The sequence below is a fragment of the Monodelphis domestica genome, chromosome 5, assembly GCF_027887165.1.
Source record: "Monodelphis domestica isolate mMonDom1 chromosome 5, mMonDom1.pri, whole genome shotgun sequence".
Lineage (NCBI taxonomy): Eukaryota > Metazoa > Chordata > Mammalia > Didelphimorphia > Didelphidae > Monodelphis > Monodelphis domestica.
In genome coordinates, this window is record NC_077231.1 from 41,940,426 (window position 1) to 41,958,987 (window position 18,562).

Consider the following 18,562-nt stretch of genomic DNA (forward strand, 5'->3'; position numbering starts at 1 on the left):
CTAGCTCACTTTTATACCATCAAATTTAAAGGATCTGGATTCTAGTACTAGTTCACCTCAGTTTCTTCTTCTCTAAAAGACAGGGTCAATGGTAGCTGCTTTGCATCCCTCAGGATACCTCACACAAATGAGATAATGTGTATAAAATGTCTGTAAACTTCCAAGTCTATCCAGGAAGATGATTAACACTGCTTTGTAGCTTTTGGTATGCCAGAACTGTACCCCTTTGATTTGTTTTCAGCAAACAAGACCTAACAAGGGAGGGAGAGGAAGGGTTAGGGATTCTTGGGCTTTAGCTCATTTAGCAAATACTTCTGTAGAGTGTACCTGGCCTGCCCTTATGTTACTGACAGCAGTACAAAGAATCATTTAGCTCTGACAGTGAAGAGGGAGGAAAACTGACAACTTTCTTTATTGTTTATCAACTGAGGAATGGCTGAATAAATTATAGAAAGTATTATTTAATATAAATTATATGAAAGCATATAAATTTAAATGTGTATAAATGTCAAAGTATAGAAATTATATGAATCATAAATTATCAATATTATAAATGATATATAAAAGTATGAAAGTATATAACTTATATGGAAGTAACAGAATATTACTACCCTATAAGAAAAGACAAAAGGGAAGGTTTCAAAGAAACCTGATAGACCCTTATGAACTGACATAGAATCAAATAAACAGAACTAGGGAACAATACATAGAATCAAATAAACAGAACTAGGGAACAATTTAGACAGTAGCAAGATCATGAAGAAATACAACTTTGAAAGTCTTAACAACTGATCAAAAACAATGCTCTCCAAAGGGACTAAAGATGAAGCATGCTCCCTACCATTTGTCAGAGACGTGGTAAATTCAAGGTGCAAAACCAGAGGGGGATTGGAGAGGGGCAGTTAGGTGGCATAGTGGATAGAGAGCCAGGCCTGGAGATGGGATTCAAATCTAGCCTCAGACATTTCCTAGGTGTGTGACCCTGGGCAAATCACTCAACCCCAATTACCTACCCCTTACTGTTCTTCTGCCTTAGAACCAATACATAATATTTATTCTAGGACATAAGGTAAGAGTTTTAAAAAAAAACTGAACACAGAAAAGGCACAGATTTATTTTGCAAGGTTAGTGTATTTTTAATTATTACAGGGAAAAGGAAGGAAGGGAAGGAAGGGAGGAAGGGAGGAAGGGAGGAAGGGAGGAAGGGAGGAAGGGAGGAAGGGAGGAAGGGAGGAAGGGAGGAAGGGAGGAAGGGAGGAAGGAAGGAAGGAAGGAAGGAAGGAAGGAAGGAAGGAAGGAAGGAAGGAAGGAAGGAAGGAAGGAAGGAAGGAAGGAAGGAAGGAAGGAAGGAAGGAAGGAAGGAAGGAAGGAAGGAAGGAAGGAAGGAAGGAAGGAAGGAAGGAAGGAAGGAAGGAAGGAAGGAAGGGAGGGAGGGAGGGAGGGAGGGAGGGAGGGAGGGAGGGAGGGAGGGAGGGAGGGAAGGAGGGAGTCTCTGAAGCCCTTTTAAGAATGCATAAATGAAAACAGAAGTTCAGAAGAAAGTACAGATAATCAGGGCAGCCTAGAAAGTGATAAGTTGAATTGTATACTTTAAAACAGGCAAAAACTATTGTTGTTTTCATGTTAAGTAACAAAAACAACCAAACTATTACTTACTGTTTCCTGGTGGCAATGCTTTGTCCCAACAGAAAACAGTACAAATAGCTTAAAGCAAACTAAGCAGGGAGATAAACGATGAGGAAAAGAATTAAGTTCACAATTTTAAAAGCAATATTCTGTGAGAAAAACATCATCATCAACAAATGTTTGAGGACCTACCAATCTGAGCCTGACCCTAAGGTTAATGTCACAATTCTGAATGTCTTGCCTTATTTTTGGGAAAACTGAAATGAAAAGATATCAGTTGTATAAAAATAAATTTTGCAAGTTATAAATAAAATATTTAGATGGAAAAACAGTTCCAATACAGGTTCAAAACTTTTCAAAATTGTTTAACTCGCCAATCAGGTTCAAACTGTTCGGATACTTTTGATAGAGGTAATCAAAAGTATCCTCAGTGATGAAGTAAAGCTCAAATGTGAACTTACTTCCCCTTCAAGGCCAGGCACAAGGACACTAAAGAGACTCTGATCATAAACATAAAATATTTATTGAAATATATAAGGATAAATAAAGGATTTCTAATTCTAAGGGATTGAAACTTTGGGTAAACATGGTGGCAGTCTAGACACAAGACTCGTCCTCTCCTCAGCACCCACTGATTTACACTACCTCAAAAGACCAAAAAACCCAAATTGATATGAACGAAGGGACTCTACAGTAGGGTGCAGCATTGAAGGTACGTGGGATTTGGGCATTTCCTCACTATAAAGGGGTGAAAAAACTCCCACCAAAACCGCGAGCTGATCTACCCCCCCCACCCCACCCACAGAGCCAGAATCAGAGCCAGCGTGCACCAGAATCAGCTAGAGTGAGTAATGTATTAGAAAGATAATTTATGGAACTTTTTAATTGTAATAAAATAACTCTGGCTTGCTAGAGAGATACTAGGGAAACCCTGTCAGTGCCTATTTGTAATGGAGACAGAGGTACTTCTGAGAGATAGAGAGATACTATTAGAGAGGAATAGGTTAATATTTTTCCTACCCTCCTCCTTCCCTCAATACCACCCTTCACCACCCTTCTTCCGAAGTCTTTGGCTTCGCTCCTCCCCCTTGAGTGGATTCTGAGGTTTACGAGGAAACACTCTTTTCTCTTCCTTTCTCAAGTAAAGGGGTTTATTGGGAACAACAGAATGGAGGACTGAGGTAAGATGAGGTGAGAGGGTTAGGGTTGTCCCTCGTCTATAAGGAGGGTTAGAAGGATTTGGGGAAATATCAGTCCTGTCACAATTGTGACACAAGAGTGTTAAGAAGATGGGAGGACAATTGTTTAATCTTTTCTTCTTCCAATTACACAAAGCCACCAACAAATGTTAATTTCTTCTCAGCCTGGCTCCAGAACCCCGCCCCCCCCCAAGGGTCTTTCAACCTAGGACAGAAGAAGCCAGTCTCTCCCTTGGTCAGAAACCAAGCCAGCCTCCCCCTTGGTCAGAAGCCAAGGCAGTCTCTCAGTTCATCTCCTGGCCAGGCTCCAACTGACTTTCCTGGGAACATTCTATTTGAAATGTTCTTTCGTGATTGACATCTGAGGTCCTTTACTCTCTTGCATGCATGAAATTCTCTCTTCCTTCATGCCTCTTTCACATTCCCCCCTTTTTTCTTTAAAGAAATTCACATCCACAAATTTCAATGATTCTTACCTTTAATATAACTCTATCTATTCTTAACTATATTCTATTTGAAATATTCTCTTACCCCCCCAAAATAACAAAATCCTAACAGCTATTCTGTCTACCTAGATCTACGCTAAGAATGGTATAGGAAAAATGGTTTAGGTAAGGGATTTGCATGAACATGGTTTTACATAACAAATCTCATAATAATTTTTCAAACCATTCCAACAATTTCACTAACATTCAGAATATGAAATTGTCCTATTTCCTTATATCTATAAATTTAACCAAGAAAATTCCTACCACTAACAAACTAACTTACAATAGCAATGCAATCTAACTTCTATATGTAAGAACTTCTGTCTCTCTCTACTTCCTTAAAACTTGAACAAATTCACTAAGCCATCACTAATGTTAGTAGTTAGAATATTAATAAACTATTCTAATAAAATTAGCTTGTTAGTCAATTAGTATTTACATGTGTACATAATTCTAAATTTCTGTGCAAACTCATGCAGATAAGAAATATCTTTAACTGTTTTGTGGAAAGGAAACAAGACTGACAGCTTGTGAGGGAAGGGGCAACTGGGAGTGGCAGTTGGGTCTTGTGACTAGCACTTCCTTCCTTCCGGGTTTTGGACTTGCTTCCTGGTGTTGGAGGAGAGAGGAGCTTGTTCAGCCCAGTCTGGTGTGCTGTGCCTCTACTTTGTTCAGCCCTAAGACACAGGCTTCTGAAGGTTAGAAATGTTCTTGTTTGCTTTCTGTCTACTGCTAAGATTCTGAATTAGACTAAGCAGGACTGATATAGAATAGATGGGAGTGGGAGAACCCTCCGCCAGCCTCGGGGCCTGGCCTCAACTCTGGTGAAGCTGAGGAAAAAACTCCAATCCCAACTGGTTATTAAACTTTATATTATTGGAATTCACAGTCAGATAAGTGGAATATCTTTTCTGGTCATAGAGGGAGCTGAACTTCAGTTCAGACATTCCAAGACAAACAGTCCTTATCGGACTCCTGCTGCTTCCTCTCAGCAGGGGGCATCTTTCTCCTTTGCTTCACGGAGCAATATTCCCTCTCTCCCCTCAACTACTCCATACCCCATACAAATCTCCCATTATCCCCATTTTTCCAATCCTCCCTTCTCTCCCAATAAATATTACTATTTAATTAATTAATATTAAATATTATGAAATTTCCACAGAAATTTTTATCAGTGTCTTTTTGTTATGCAACTATGCAGGTTGTATACTTACCCATTCCATGAGATATCTTCCTAAAGTGTAATCCTATGTAGCGTATACATGCATGTATGTGATGTTAACATGCATGATGCATTCTTCCATATCCTCATGATCAAAAGTTCCAAAATCTCAAAGTCCTTCCATGTCCTTTTATGTTGCTTGCATAAACTCTTTCTTTTTCTCTGGTCCTCCATCTGGTCAGCATGCCAGTCATCACTTTCCAGTCTTGATTGAAGACGTGTTCTTCAAATCAGGATCCACTGGAATAATCAGGAACCAGGAACACACGGGGACATGTATGCATGTTAGGTTTTTACGGGTGCATGCATGTTAGAGTGAAATTTACATGTGCATGGTAGTAAGTTGAAATCTTCATGAATGTTTGTCAGAATTTGTCAATCTTCATGTTTGAAAGTAAGCCTTACATGTGTTCACTCCATGCATGGGGGTAAGATTTGCATATGTACATCTTCATGAATGCAAGTAAGCTTTACATGTGTTTTACATGGGTGGGTATGAGCATTATGCATAGATTCTCAAGATTTTTGTTAAGAATAGTGATTTGAAGTTGTTTCTACTCTTTTGCTGTGTGACTACAAGATTTATTATATGGTTACTGTAATCATTTCTTGGATACTTACACTACTTATTTCTTAGAGATAGAATTTAAATAATTATGTATTCATTTGAAATAACATTGTTTCTTTATGTTCTGTTACTATGGTTGGCTGGCAGAGACTTCGTATAAAATTTATATATATATATATATATATATGCTTTTTTTCTTATGGCTGCTAATGTTTTCATTTTGTCTGTGTTACTGGCTGCATTTCTTTGTGAAACTGTATTTGCTTCAGGGGTGCTATCCTTTCATCATTTCAACATGTGCAGAGCTCTCTCTTCTGTATTCTAGTGGCAAGTACTCTCATGTGCTTTCCTGTGTTTTCAGTAGGCTTTCATTCACAAGAATGCTTTTGATTTCTTCTTGGGCTATTCATGTTGCTTTTCATGACTAGGAGTTTTTTTTTTTTCTCAGATGTCATTTGTATGTATCTTCATTGATGACATGATCACATTGTTGTGTCTAGTAAGGTGTCTGAAAATATAAAGTAATATCTTTATGGTATACCCTCTCTCTCTTCCTTCCCCCCGCAGAGACTGTTTCAGGATGAAGGTTGAGAGATATGGATAAACTTTTTCAGTTCTCATTTATAATATGCTGTTAAGTCTTTGTTAACAAATTCAACCAATGCAAATCCATGCTTCCATAGCATTCAAGATATTTGTATCTGTCCTAGTTATGAAGTTGGAGTTTCATGCTACAAGGTTAGGAGTGTTCTTGTTGTTGAATTACTTGTTCTTCATTTGTTGGAATAACTTATTTTCTATGCTACCTAAGACTAGTCTTCATTCTCATAAGGTTTTTTGAGTATTTATGATGCCCTATGAAACTACAACTAATCTAGGTTTCACTGTTATAGCATGAATGGTACCTGTCATGTTTTTGAAGTTAGAGAATAGAAGCGAAATTGTGTATCTATCTCTCCTCCTCCAGTTCTCAATATGTTCTTCGATATTCTCCTTCCCATTCAAAATCTATCTGTATAAGCCATATAATTCAACTTCTCTATAAAGTCATCTTCATTATCAACCCCTAATCTTGCATACATTTCTTCTAATGGTATGTAACTTGTTCTGTGCCCAAAGAATAATTCCTCATCATAGTCATGGTAAGATTTTGTTTGCACTGGTTCCAGGTATTCTGTCTTCGCACTGATGTCCCACACATCCCCTTCTTCATCTACCTTTTCATAAAGCTTATAAAATTGATAAGGCATTTGTTCTAAATCATCTTCATCCATTATTAACACATCTTTTGGTATTCCTTCAGATTCGGTGTCTGAATCTAAATCACTGACTCCATTCACTATGTTATTTGGATCTCGCTCAGTGTCATGTAAACTTTTGTCAGATGTTGGTAACCCTGGATTTGCATTTTGATCTAAGCCTATGTCAGCAGCTTCTGTCTTTCCCAAATCAGTTTCTGGTTGTTTCTCACTACTAAGCTTTAGAATTTCATTCTGATTTGGTAAACTTGATGGTATGGGGTTAGCTTCTTCTTGCAGGTCCACTATAATGTTAACAATCATAGATCCTATTCTACCACTATTCTGAGGTTTATGTTTATCTTCATTCTCATTTGACTGTGTAGAGATAGGACTCTTTCCTGCTACTTCATCATTTTCTTCTGGGAATAAGTTGGCATGTCTCCCTGCATCATCAGTAGGATGCGTTGCTTCATTCTATCCCCCAGTACAACATACATCTGCTAACTTTGTAGCTAAGGTGTTCATAACCACTAAATCATTGTCCATTTCTTTGCTACTCTCTGCCAGTTGTATGTGTAGTTCAGCTAATTCTTCTTAATTTGATTACTTTTCCTATGAAGTCTACATTTGAGGTTGTATTCTCTACTACACTGGAACATGAACCTAAATCAGAGCTGTTGCTTTGGCCAGATACCCCTCTGCCACTTAGAACATTGGCACTAACTGAATCCTCGGTTGTTACTAAGACTGCCATTCCATCCCCATATTCAAATTTAACTGTTCTCACCTCCATTACTTTGAATAGGATTATTGTGTTCAAAAGTAATTTCAGCTTCTTTTTCAGTTAATTTTTCCTTATCTAAATCATTCCTTGCTGAATGGAAGGTTTCAGCTTCTGGATTCAAATTAGATGTATTTTCTATGGGTACTTGTGCCATAAAGCTATTTACAGAAATAACTAAGTTTGGTGGGAGGTCATCTGTGAATGTTTTTAAAGCCTTTATATTTTCTTCTTTAATTACCTCTAGGGAATTGAAATTGTGTCTCTGTATCATTCACAAACTCTTTCTTGAATTCTTGTGACTCTTTCCTTCCCTTTTGCATAATTCAATACCATTATCCACTCTACACTGGAAAAAAGTTCTCTAAGAAAGATTTGATTTCCTTTAAATTCTTTTCCTGTGTAGTTACTGTGCAGCTCTTTCCAAAGTCTCTTATCTCAGTTGCAATTTCTGAGATAATTCCTTTTATTTCTATTTCTGTCTCTTTAATCTGTCTCTGCCTTTCTTTTATTTTATTGCAATGGCTATCACGCAGAGATTCACGTTCTTGCACAGAATTTTCACCATTTCCCAACTTTTTTCTATTACTTTTAACTACAGCCTCATTCTCACTAATTCTTCTATCTCCATTTGTCACCCTATATATCTTATGGGCCTGGCTTCATAACTCTTTCCTAATCATATCAGAGTACTTAGGTTTGCTCCAGAGGTAATTGCATGTTGCATCTCTTGCAAATCCTTAGCTTGCTTTGAGGATTTTAATGTGCAATGTGAACAAGAGGACTTTTTGTATCTAGTTTGTGAATTTTGTGTGTTCTTATTGTTAATCTCATATTTCTTCTTTAAAAAACAATTTCTAATCAAGTGACCTTTTTTGTGACAAAAGAAACATTCCCTAGTTTCTTTCTGCACTGGTTTTTCCTTGTAACTAGGTTTCTTGTAACTAGATGTTGTGTAAGTCTTAACCGTGTTTAGTCTCATGATTTCTTCAATCTCCTTTTGTTTAAGATTATTCTCTGTCATTTCTAACTTATCTTTTAGGTCCTGAACTTGTTTACTTTGTTCTGTATTACTATCATGTAAATAAGTTGCTGTCTCATGCAGTTCTATCAGAGTGACCGAATCATACTTAGGGAAATAGTGCTTGAAAAAAAATTTTTTAATTAGGTGTACAACCCCCAGAAATTGTCTACAGACATGGCTTGTAGATTCTTCGCTATCAACTTCTATTCCTAAAATTGAATCTGCCATCTCTGACAGCTGGACAATGGATGTGGCAGGATGTTCCCCTTTATTCTGCAAGATCTTATCAAACCTAGCCCATGCATTAGGTTTTGAACAGCATAATTTTATGGCCTGAAGCAAATCTTCCCTGCATTTTCTTAGGTAGGACATGCAAGTAGGGTTAGCAAAGTTCCTATCTACCCTTTGTTCCACAGTTGGCCAGCTAGTCAGGTTACTATCAGATCTTGTCTTTTCCAAGAATTGTCTCTGTTCATGGGGGCTGAACAGTTCTGATAGTAGGAATTCAACATCTTCAAAATTAGGATCAAAGATCCTGAAAGCTCGTTTCAACGCCTTTTGAGATTTGAAAGAATTTTCTACAAATTTTGGGAAATGGCTTTTTATGGATTCAAGTTCCTGTAGGGTGAATTGTCTATAGGTCCTGGAGTGTAGCACACCAGCATTACTGGACAATTTGGTGACCTCTTCTAGTGGACAGATTTTCTCAGGTTCACCATCAGGCTTGTTCTCATTTTCACCTTCATTTTCCTTAGGTACACTCTCTGTTTGCCCATTGTCCTTGCCCAAAACCTGATCTAGCCCTTTTCCCTTAACCAATTGCTCAAACACAGCCTTAATCATGCTTTCCAGATTGTTATCAATAGCCAGTATCTTTTCTGCCTTAAGGAGAATCACAAATCTAAATATCTTCTTCACTTGGGTTAGAGTTTGAAGGACAGCCATAAAGAGCACATACACTTGAGCCAGGACTTGCCAGAGTACCAGTTCATTGGACTTGCCAGAGTACCAGTTCATTTTGGAATGGCAACTGCAAAATAGACATTGTAATGTTGCCTATATAATCAATAGTTTCCACGATCATATGGGTCATTCTGCTGTACAATATGTGGTAGACCCAGAAACAAGTGATGACAGCAACAATCACAGTTCCACAAATAACTTGTCTAAACATTGTTTCTTTCTTATTCTACTCTGCCTGTCTAAGGATTGTGGGGTTCAGTCAAACTTCGAGGTGCCAATTGTATTAGAAAAAGATAATCTGTGGAACTATTTCTAGTTGCAGTAAATGATATACTCTGGCTTTGCTAGAGAGATACTAGGGGAAACTTGTGAGTGCCTAGTTATAATAGAGATAGGAATACTTCTGAGAGATAAAGAAATGCTATTAGAGAAAGATATTCTGAGGTTGCCTATTGATCATTACTGATGACTAATAGGTTAATATTTTTCCTACCCTCCTCCTCCCTCAATCCCTTCTCCACCCTCTTCTGAAACCTTTGGCTTTGCTCCTCCCCCTTGAGTGGATTCTGAGGTTTACGAGGAAACACTCTTCTCTTCCTTTCTCAAGTAAGGGGGTTTATTGGGACCAACAGTATGGAGGACTGAGGTAAGATGAGGTAAGAGGGTTAGGGTTGTCCCTAGTCTATAAGGAAGGTTAGAAGGATTTGGGGAAATAGCAGTCCTGTCACAACTGTGACACAAGAGTGTTAAGAAGATGGGAGGACAACTGTTTAATCTTCTTTTCTTCTTCCAATTACACAAAGCCACCAACAAATGTTAATTTCTTCTCAGCCTGGCTCCAGAACCCCCACCCCTAACCCCCAGGATCAACCCCTAGGACAGAAGAAGCTAGTCTCTCCCTTGGTCAGAAACCAAGGCAGTCTCTCAGTTCATCTCCTGGCCAGGCTCCAACTGACTTTCCCAGGAACATTCTATTTGAAATATTCTTTCTTGATTGACATCTGAGGACCTTTACTCTCTTGCATGCATAAAAATCTCTCTTCCTTCATGCCTCTTCCACAGTAAGGGGCACCTCTGGGTCCTTGAGAGTTAAGACTACCAAAAACCTACCCCTGAAGGCAGCTACACCTGAAACTGCAGCAGGCTGAAGAGCGCAGACTCTGGGCGCTCATGGGAAGATATCACAGAGAAGAGCTGCAAATAGCAGAAGCTACGGAGATTCGAGAACTTGCCTCAGAGAAAATCCTTGCTCCTTAGCTCCATACAGAGAGAGCCTGCCCATCTCACTCAGATTTCTGACTAAAATAGGAGGAAAAAACCTCCACAGTGATGGCAAATTGTGCCCAGGAGCAACAAGCTCCCTCCAAGAAAAACAAAAAGAAGGCATTGACCCTAGAAATTTTTTATGGAGGAAAAACCCAGGCTACAGAGGATATACAGGAGGAAATTCAAATAAACCCAAAACCTTCCCAAAAAATGGAAATTGTCCACAAGCTCTTGAAGAATTTTAATTGGAGCTTATCAAAAAAATGGAAGCCTTCTGGCAAGAAAAGTGGGAAACAATTCAAAGAGAAAATAACAGTTTAAAGGCCAAGAACTCTAATTCTAAGGCATTCTAAATTCACCCAAATAAACTCCCAGGTTCCGCAAGGAACCACTTCTCCTGTGTTCCACAGGCTACACTACTCCTCCCTGATCTGATTAACCCAAATTTAAACTATCTAAATAAAAACTACTGCTAATATCCTTATAAATCATAACTTTGTCTTCAAATTATAAAATAGCAGGTCGAGTCTCAACAAGAATCCAGTTAAGACTCTGAGTCTTAATAGACTCATTGTCCAAACTCAAGACCAGGTTTTTCTTTATTCAATAGTGTTTCTCAAGTTGGGGGAAAAAAACACTGAGCTCCTTCAGATCGTTCCCTCACACAGGGAGAGGCAAAGACATTACCTCCTCCAGCCAAGAGAGTCTCTGAGAGTGTGTCTCTCTGTCAACTGCCAGAGAGAGTAATTGACATAGAAAAACAGTTATAATTGTCACATCTGAAATTAATACACTCTCTCAGCTCTGCTTGAAACTCCAGTTCTTTTCTCAAGCAGTCATTTTACTTCTTATCCCCAAACTAATAAAGACAACTTTAAGAACCCAATACCAATCTGAGCATCCCCAAAAGGCCATTCTATATTCTGTGACAAGCAAATTATGTTTAATTGATATTATTGCTAGTATTCTTGGTTCATATGACATTTATGAGACAGGTAATTTTTATGTGACAGTATCTCTACTTTGTAACACATTATGGCCTCATATACTCAATGAATATACTTAAGTTCTATGGTCTTCTTATGACATAATTAGCACCTGTTAACTGGCATGCTCAGGAAATAAGGACTTTTTGTGTATTTTTTCTTGTCTCTTTTCCTGACAGTTCTCTATGCTTCTGAGTATCCCTTTCTCTTAATATTTTTTTCCTAAATGAACTGAAATAAAAAACTGCATTTTCTAGAATCTGGAAAATTGATTTTCCAGGGATAATGTGAGTGAAATGAATTTCAAAGTGCTTCAATTGTATTATAATCTTCAAAAAAACTCAAAAGCTTTCTAAAATAAAAAGGTCTCCCTTGAATGAAATTAATTCTTATGTTAGAGGATCTGGGTTCCAATTCCATTTTAACATTTCTTATCTACATCCATGCTCTTTTAATCCTTATCCTTTGCCTTCTGTAAAAGGGAATTCTTTGTTCTCTTGGAGTTTACACTTGTGAAAGGAAAACCTTTATTCCCTTTGTCTACTTTGAATTAAAACTAACTTTAGAAATGACCAAATAAAATAATGTTTAAAATTTAAAAAAAAAAGAAAAAAACTAGGGAAAAAAACTAACTTTAGTACCCCTACTTAGATTGTAAGGACAAAATTAACTCTCCTTCTTCTACTTTTGAATTGAATCAACAAAAAATTGAACACCCTACTTAGTACTAGGTGAGAAGCTAGCAAGGTACTCTGAAAATTCACAAATCACTTACTTAGAGAGCTCCACCTTTTTAACTCAGTCCCAAACTTGTGAATCCTATGATCAGAATTTACACCCTCAGAAACTCAATCAGCCAGGAATCTGTGAACCCTTTTGATGAGCATTCACCCCTCCAGAAGGCAAGAACTGGGCTTCATAAACACTGCCCTCTGGGCAGAGCTAGACAATTTGAAAACTGTGATAAGCCCCTATAAAGAGGGGCAAGGATGAGAAGTCACCATAAAAAGCCATGAATCCTGCATCTTGAGTCAGTCTTGTGGAGATAGTCTCCTGACTGGAGAGAGTCTTTGAGGGAGCTTAGCTAGAGATTGTGGCTTGGATCTTGGGCTTGGAGCTCAGCTTCAACTTGGACTCTGACTCCTCGACTACTTCGTGGGGTGAGCAAAAGGTTGATTCCTTTCCTAGTTTCTGGAGAGACCAGCTTCCATCTTGGAGGAATTACTCACTACTGGCCTTCCTGGTTGAGAGCTAATTAACCTCTGCCTGGATTAAGATAGGATATATAACTTTTCTATCCCCTTCATATTTCTCTACTTTATTGTTTCCTCTCTATTTTGTAAATAAACTTCTGACTCAAGACATAATATTGGCGAAAACGTAATTTCATAAAATTATTGGCCAACCATTAATTTTCACCTTTATACTTCTCAGAACTCAGAAATAAAAGATCAGTAAAATACCACATACAAAAAGCAATCTTATATTCCCTGTGGGGGAAAAGGCAAAATTATATTATGAGGTTCTTCTTTTTCATAAGAATGATCTCACTCCCTCAGTTTTCCCACAGCACTAATCGTCTAGATCTCATCTTTGCCCTTAATGATCACATTTTCTCAATTTAAAAGAAAAGTGTTTGTCTTCCATAATACTTTTCTTGCACACAGCAGATGCTTAATATCTGCTACAGAATAGTACCAGTTAGAAGAGGAAAGAGGCCTAGAGAAGAAGAGAATAGTTATCAAAGTGGCAGGCTGTCAACATCTTGAGCTGATCCTCCACAGAGGATTGATAGAAAAACAAGGATTACATGAGGATTACATGGGCATCTGGAACAGAGCTAAATGGGAGTCAAATGTTTCTGACATCTCTTGATGACCCAGAAAGGACCTTTGAACAGGGAAAGTCACCAAAGGCTTGAAGAATACATTTGCTACATTGTCAATCTGCTGAGATAAGATACTATGCTGATGGTATAGTCTGCTAAGTGCCCTTATTGGCTGGTGAGAATTATAGAAAGAAACTTTTATCATAAAAGCTGACAAAAGAAGAAATTAGGAAGAGATTGGTAGATGGCAAAATGAATTGTTGTCCAGAGTTATTATATAAATGGTGGCAATCATAGAGGAATTCAAAATGGTGACAGCTGGCAAGTAATAGATAACCTGACCAAAAACTAAGTTTTCAAAGCACTTTACACACATACTACCTTAATTAATCAGAAGAGAAGAGAGCTACTGGTAAACAAAATAAAGATGATATGGGAGCAAACAAGTCTCTAAGGGTCTTCAGAATGCAACAATAGTGACAGACCCTAAAGAAAGGTGGGATTCACTGGCTCACCAGAGATGTAAAGTAACCTACCTACCACACCAGAGAAACAGCTGACACTGGCTTGGCATAGAAATCTGAGGATCCAGACTCAGTCCTCCCATTAATTAACTCTCTGACCTCAGCCAAGTTATTCAAGCTCTCTAAACCTCAATTTCTTCAACTGTAAAATGATGTGGTTAAACTAAACTAGCTTATCTCTAAGATCTCCCTGGGGCTCTAAATACCATGACTAGATGGTTTTTTTCCCCCTGCTTTGTTTCCCCAGGAGCCCTTGAGGATATTTTTTGTGCAATAAAGGAACACAACCACAGGGTAACAGAGGACAGCTGAAGATAGCCTCTCCTTTGTAGCAGGATAGTATCTAACTGTTACAGGATACCATCAACCCTAAGGCCTCAAGAAAATTTTAAACAAGGATTGAGGCCCTGTATATGGAAAAGCCTTAAGAAACCATCCAACCAGACTCAAGTCTTCCTCATTTTACAGATGAGGCAAATGAAGCCCAGGGAGATTAAATAATTTTTCAGGATCATACAGGTAAGAAACATCAGAACTGTCATGTGACTGACTCCTGGTCCTCTGATACCAGAGTCTATGCTATTTCCAGTGTCCCATATGGGAGTGGCTCAGTGGCTCAGTAGTTTAAAAAAAAAAAAAAGATTCTCCATTCCAGCTTCCAATTGCCAAATCCATATCACAGGGGAGGCACTGTGATACAGTAGGAAGATCCCAATGTTGAGTCAAAAGATCTGTGTTGGAATCCTGATTCTGGCCCAACTCCTAACTCGTTAACCCTGTGCAAGTCCCTTTAAGGATTGGACTAGTTCTTCCAAAAACTTCCAAATCCATATCACAGGGGAGGCACTGTAATACAGTAGGAAGATCCCAATGTTGAGTCAAAAGATCTGTGTTGGAATCCTGATTCTGGCCCAACTCCTAACTCGTTAACCCTGTGCAAGTCCCTTTAAGGATTGGACTAGTTCTTCCAAAAACTTCCAAGTTTTTTTCCTGACACTAAAATCCTATCCCCCCATTCTACAAGAAAATCTCACTATCCTCTCTCCTCCCAATCTTGCCTCCAATCCTCAAATAATTCAACACACAAACATATCAGTAATTTTTCCATTCCCTTCCAAAATCAAAATCTTCTCACCTTTAAAACTAAAACAAGCCTATAAAAGACTACCTCTGCCAAGTACTTTCTGGATAGACTACTGACTCCCAGTCATGACAACTTTCCCTACCATGAAAAAGATGAACAGTTAAGAATAAACTCTAGGATCCTTTGTCTAATATACCACAGAGCAAATTTAATTTAAAGACGTCAACAATCCTATCTTCATCTCCTAGTACTCTACAATTTAAATCTCTGTTCTCAAGGCAGTCAGTCTCTCACTCTTTGGCCTATCTAAGGAAAGGGGCAATTTAATTACTATCATTCAAAAGTCTGATTTACCTGTGTTAGGTAGAAAAAGATTAAGGGACAGAAGGAAAAAAAGACTAAGAATTCTTACCTGAGAGACTAATTTAACTATGACAGTCAAGGTGATATAGCAGAGTTGGCCTCAGTGTGGAAGATCTGGGTTCAAGTCCTACTTCTGACACTACCTGGGGTGAGAAATAGTGGAAACTACCCTGGATTTTAAAACTTGGATTATTGTTGTTTAGTCATTTTTCAGTCATGTTCACTCTCAAGACCCCAATTGGAATTTTCATGGCAAAGATCCTGGGGTAGTCTCTTAGTTCCAGCTCACTTACAGATGAGAAAACTAAGAAACAGAGTAAAGTGATTTGCCCAGGGTACACAGACAATATGAACATAAACAAATATATAGATATATAAATGCATGTCTCGGTATATAGGAATATATATATTCACATAAAGATTATAAGCACCTATGTATAAATGCATCCACATATACACACACATGCGTGCATGCATATTGCCACATTCATACCTGGCCCTCAGGCCTGTAGCAGGTAGGTGACACAATTTCTGTCTGCCTCAAGTTTTCTTATGTGTAAAATGAAAATAATAATAACCACACCACCACTTACCTAGCCAGGGTTGTTGTAAGAACAAAATGTGGGAATATCTGTAAAGCATTTTGCAAATCTTAAAACAGGCATTAAGCAGGCCCTGACTCTTCCCTTTGTTATACTGTAAATTCTTTGAGGCTGACTCTTTAGTTATCTCCCAGCAGGTTCGAAGTAAACATCAAAGTTTATTCACTAATTGACTGCTAAAGGCTGAGAATGCAAAACGACCCAAAAGACGTCCCTGGGTTCAAGAATCTTATAATCTAATGGATGAAGACAGCACACAAACAAAGATGTATATAAAAGTTATAAGCAAATGGGAAACAAATCAACAGAAGGAAGGCACCTAACTGAAAGGGGGCCTTATACAGCTTTCGGTAAATAGTAGGATTTTCTTTTATTTTTAAATATTCACTTTCTATCCTAGTATAAACTCTAAAGTTAGGCAATGGTGGTGAAGTGAATTGTCCAGGGTAACGCAGTTAGGAAGTGTGTAAGGGCAAATCTGAACCCAAGCCTTCCCGGCTCTAGGTCTGACTCCATTTTCTGAGCTTCTTAACTGCCCCCAAGATACACTCCCCTCCCCCCCAAATCCTTAACTTCCGTCTTAGCATCAATTCTGTGTGTTGGTTCCAAGGCAGAAAAGCGGTAAGGGCTAGGCAATGGGGGTTAAGTGACTGGGTTGTCCAAGGTCACACAGCTATAAAGTGCTTGAAGCCTAAAGCTTCCGTCTCCCGGCCTGGCTTTTTCCACAGAGCCGGAGAGCTGCCAAATGGTGGGATTTGAGTTGAAACTGGAAAGAAATCAGGAGGCAAGAATAAGGGAGAGCATTCTTGAAAAAAAAAAATTAACACCATTCATTACGCACCTCCTACGTGCCAGCAGGGTGCCAAGTGCCCCGGACACAAAAGGTAGGAAAGGTCCGTCCCTGCCCTCTGGGGGCCTACAATCTAACAGAGTAGATAACCTAGCAAACTCCATTTACACCAGCTGTAGACAGGAAGGATGGGAGACAACGGACAGAGGGCGGGCACTGGCATTAAGGCGGGGGGAGAGGGGCGGAGGGGGAAGAGGAAGGACTACTGAACGTACCCATGCGGATGTGGATGCTGGCCGAGGCCACACTGGTTCCATAGTTGAAGTCATCCTCCAGGGACGAGTAAGAGAAGACGGGATCCGAACTGGCCATGGTTGCGGTTGCGTTGGTGGAGGGCCCGACGTCGACGTCGGAGAGAGAGCCTCGGTTCAGTTCAGCTCTGCTCGGCTCAGCCCCGCCCCTCTACCCCCTCCCCGTGCTGCCGGCTCTCCCAGCCCCTCCCACGTAAGTATTGTGCTCCCTGTGACCCAACGGCCCTAGCTCACTTCCGACTTCCGGTTAAAAGCAATCGAATTTCGAGCATCCTCGAAGCCATGGCCAATAGAGTTCCAAATTAATAGATTATCCCCTCTTTGTGGAGGCGTCATGGCTTTTCCTTACAGGAGTCTTTCCCGGGTAAAAGCAATCGAACTCCAAACAGCCTTGGAGTCATAGCTAAATGAATCCAAAACTAATCGATTTCTCCTGGGGGGAAGAGGGAACCTTAACTTTCTCTCCTGCATTCAGTCTATCCAGATCGGGCTTTCTTGCCATCCTTAGGCTCGCCCAATAGTTCAAAATAAAACTAAGAATCCATTTTCTAGGCACCAAAGTGGTGCAGTGGTTAGAGCTGGTTTCAAAGTCCGGAAGACCTAAACTCAAATCTTGCCATAGACAGTAACTTACAAATGTAAGTAGAACTCAATTTACATATTGAATTGCTGAATGACCTCCTCTGACACAGTGTTCTGACACTGCCTGGATCTGTGTGTCCTTTTCTCCTCGACTTTGCACCCTTCGAGCCCCTGCTAAAACCCCACTTGCTCCAAGAAGCCTCTCCCCATCCCCCTTCCAGTGGCATCTCCCATTTCTCTTGGATTTCTTTGGTTTGCTCCTAGCTGTCTTCTTGTGAGGTTTTCCTCTGAAATTCTTTCCAGTTTATCCTGCAAATAGTCTGTGTATATAGAGCTCTTTGCGTCCCATCTGCTTCTCTGAGATCTCCCTCCTATGTCCTGTTTGCACAGAGATGCTTAAAAGGGTCCCTTTTCTCCCCCTCCTCCTCCTCCTCCTACTTCTCCTTCTTCTCCTTTTCCACTAGATTGTGAGCTCTTTGAGAGAAGGGACTTGTTTTACCTTTATTTGTATGTACAAAGAAGACTAACAAATAACTGATGAGGAGTAAATGAAATAATGCAGAGAAGTCTGTGGGATGGTATTTGTAGCCTTAGCAGATCCCTGGCAGGAATGGTGGTCGTGTTTGCAGAGCTAGAGTTCTCTTGCTTTCAACTTATTATCTGTGAAAACTTGAGCCTAATTTTAATAGTTCTGAACAGGATGCAGTTAGATGGCTCAGTGGATTGAGAGCTAGGCCCAGAGATGGGAGGTCCTGGGTTCAAATGCCAGCTCAGACACTTTCTAGCTATAGTCACTTAACCCCCATTGCCTAGCCCAGTGATGGCGAACCTATGGCACTGTTACCAAAGATGGTACTGAGAGCACTCTCTGTGGGTACCAGGCTTCCCTCCCTCCCCATCTACACCCAGTTCAATACTAGAAAGGCAGAGGGGTGCAGGTAGAGTTACTCCTCTACCCTTTCACCCAGCAGCCCAATGGGAGCACATAGTAGGTAAGATGGGCAGCTCACAAGTGGCAGAGCTGGAGGGGAATGGAGCACTTGGGCTACTCCCCTCCCCATCTCTATACTTGCTGAAGACATTCCTCACTTCACCAGTCCTTCTACTCAGCAGC

General features: G+C 39.6%; 1 protein-coding gene across 2 annotated transcripts in view; it reads right to left on the bottom strand.

Moving 5' to 3' along the window:
* Positions 1 to 17,149, bottom strand: part of TMBIM4 (transmembrane BAX inhibitor motif containing 4) — a 38,790-nt gene extending 21,641 nt beyond the window's left edge. Inside the window, exons 1-2 of one of the 2 annotated variants that reach the window (XM_056798406.1) lie at positions 16,831 to 16,947; positions 1,497 to 15,306 (exon numbers count right to left, since the gene is read on the bottom strand). In XM_056798406.1, coding sequence (XP_056654384.1) covers positions 7,805 to 9,166 — 1,362 coding nt within the window. In that variant the 5' untranslated portion in view covers positions 9,167 to 15,306; positions 16,831 to 16,947 and the 3' untranslated portion in view covers positions 1,497 to 7,804. Of the gene's footprint in view, positions 1 to 1,496; positions 15,307 to 16,830 lie in introns of those variants that run through there. The other variant, XM_056798407.1, reaches the window with a different exon arrangement.
* Positions 17,150 to 18,562: the final 1,413 nt, after the last annotated feature.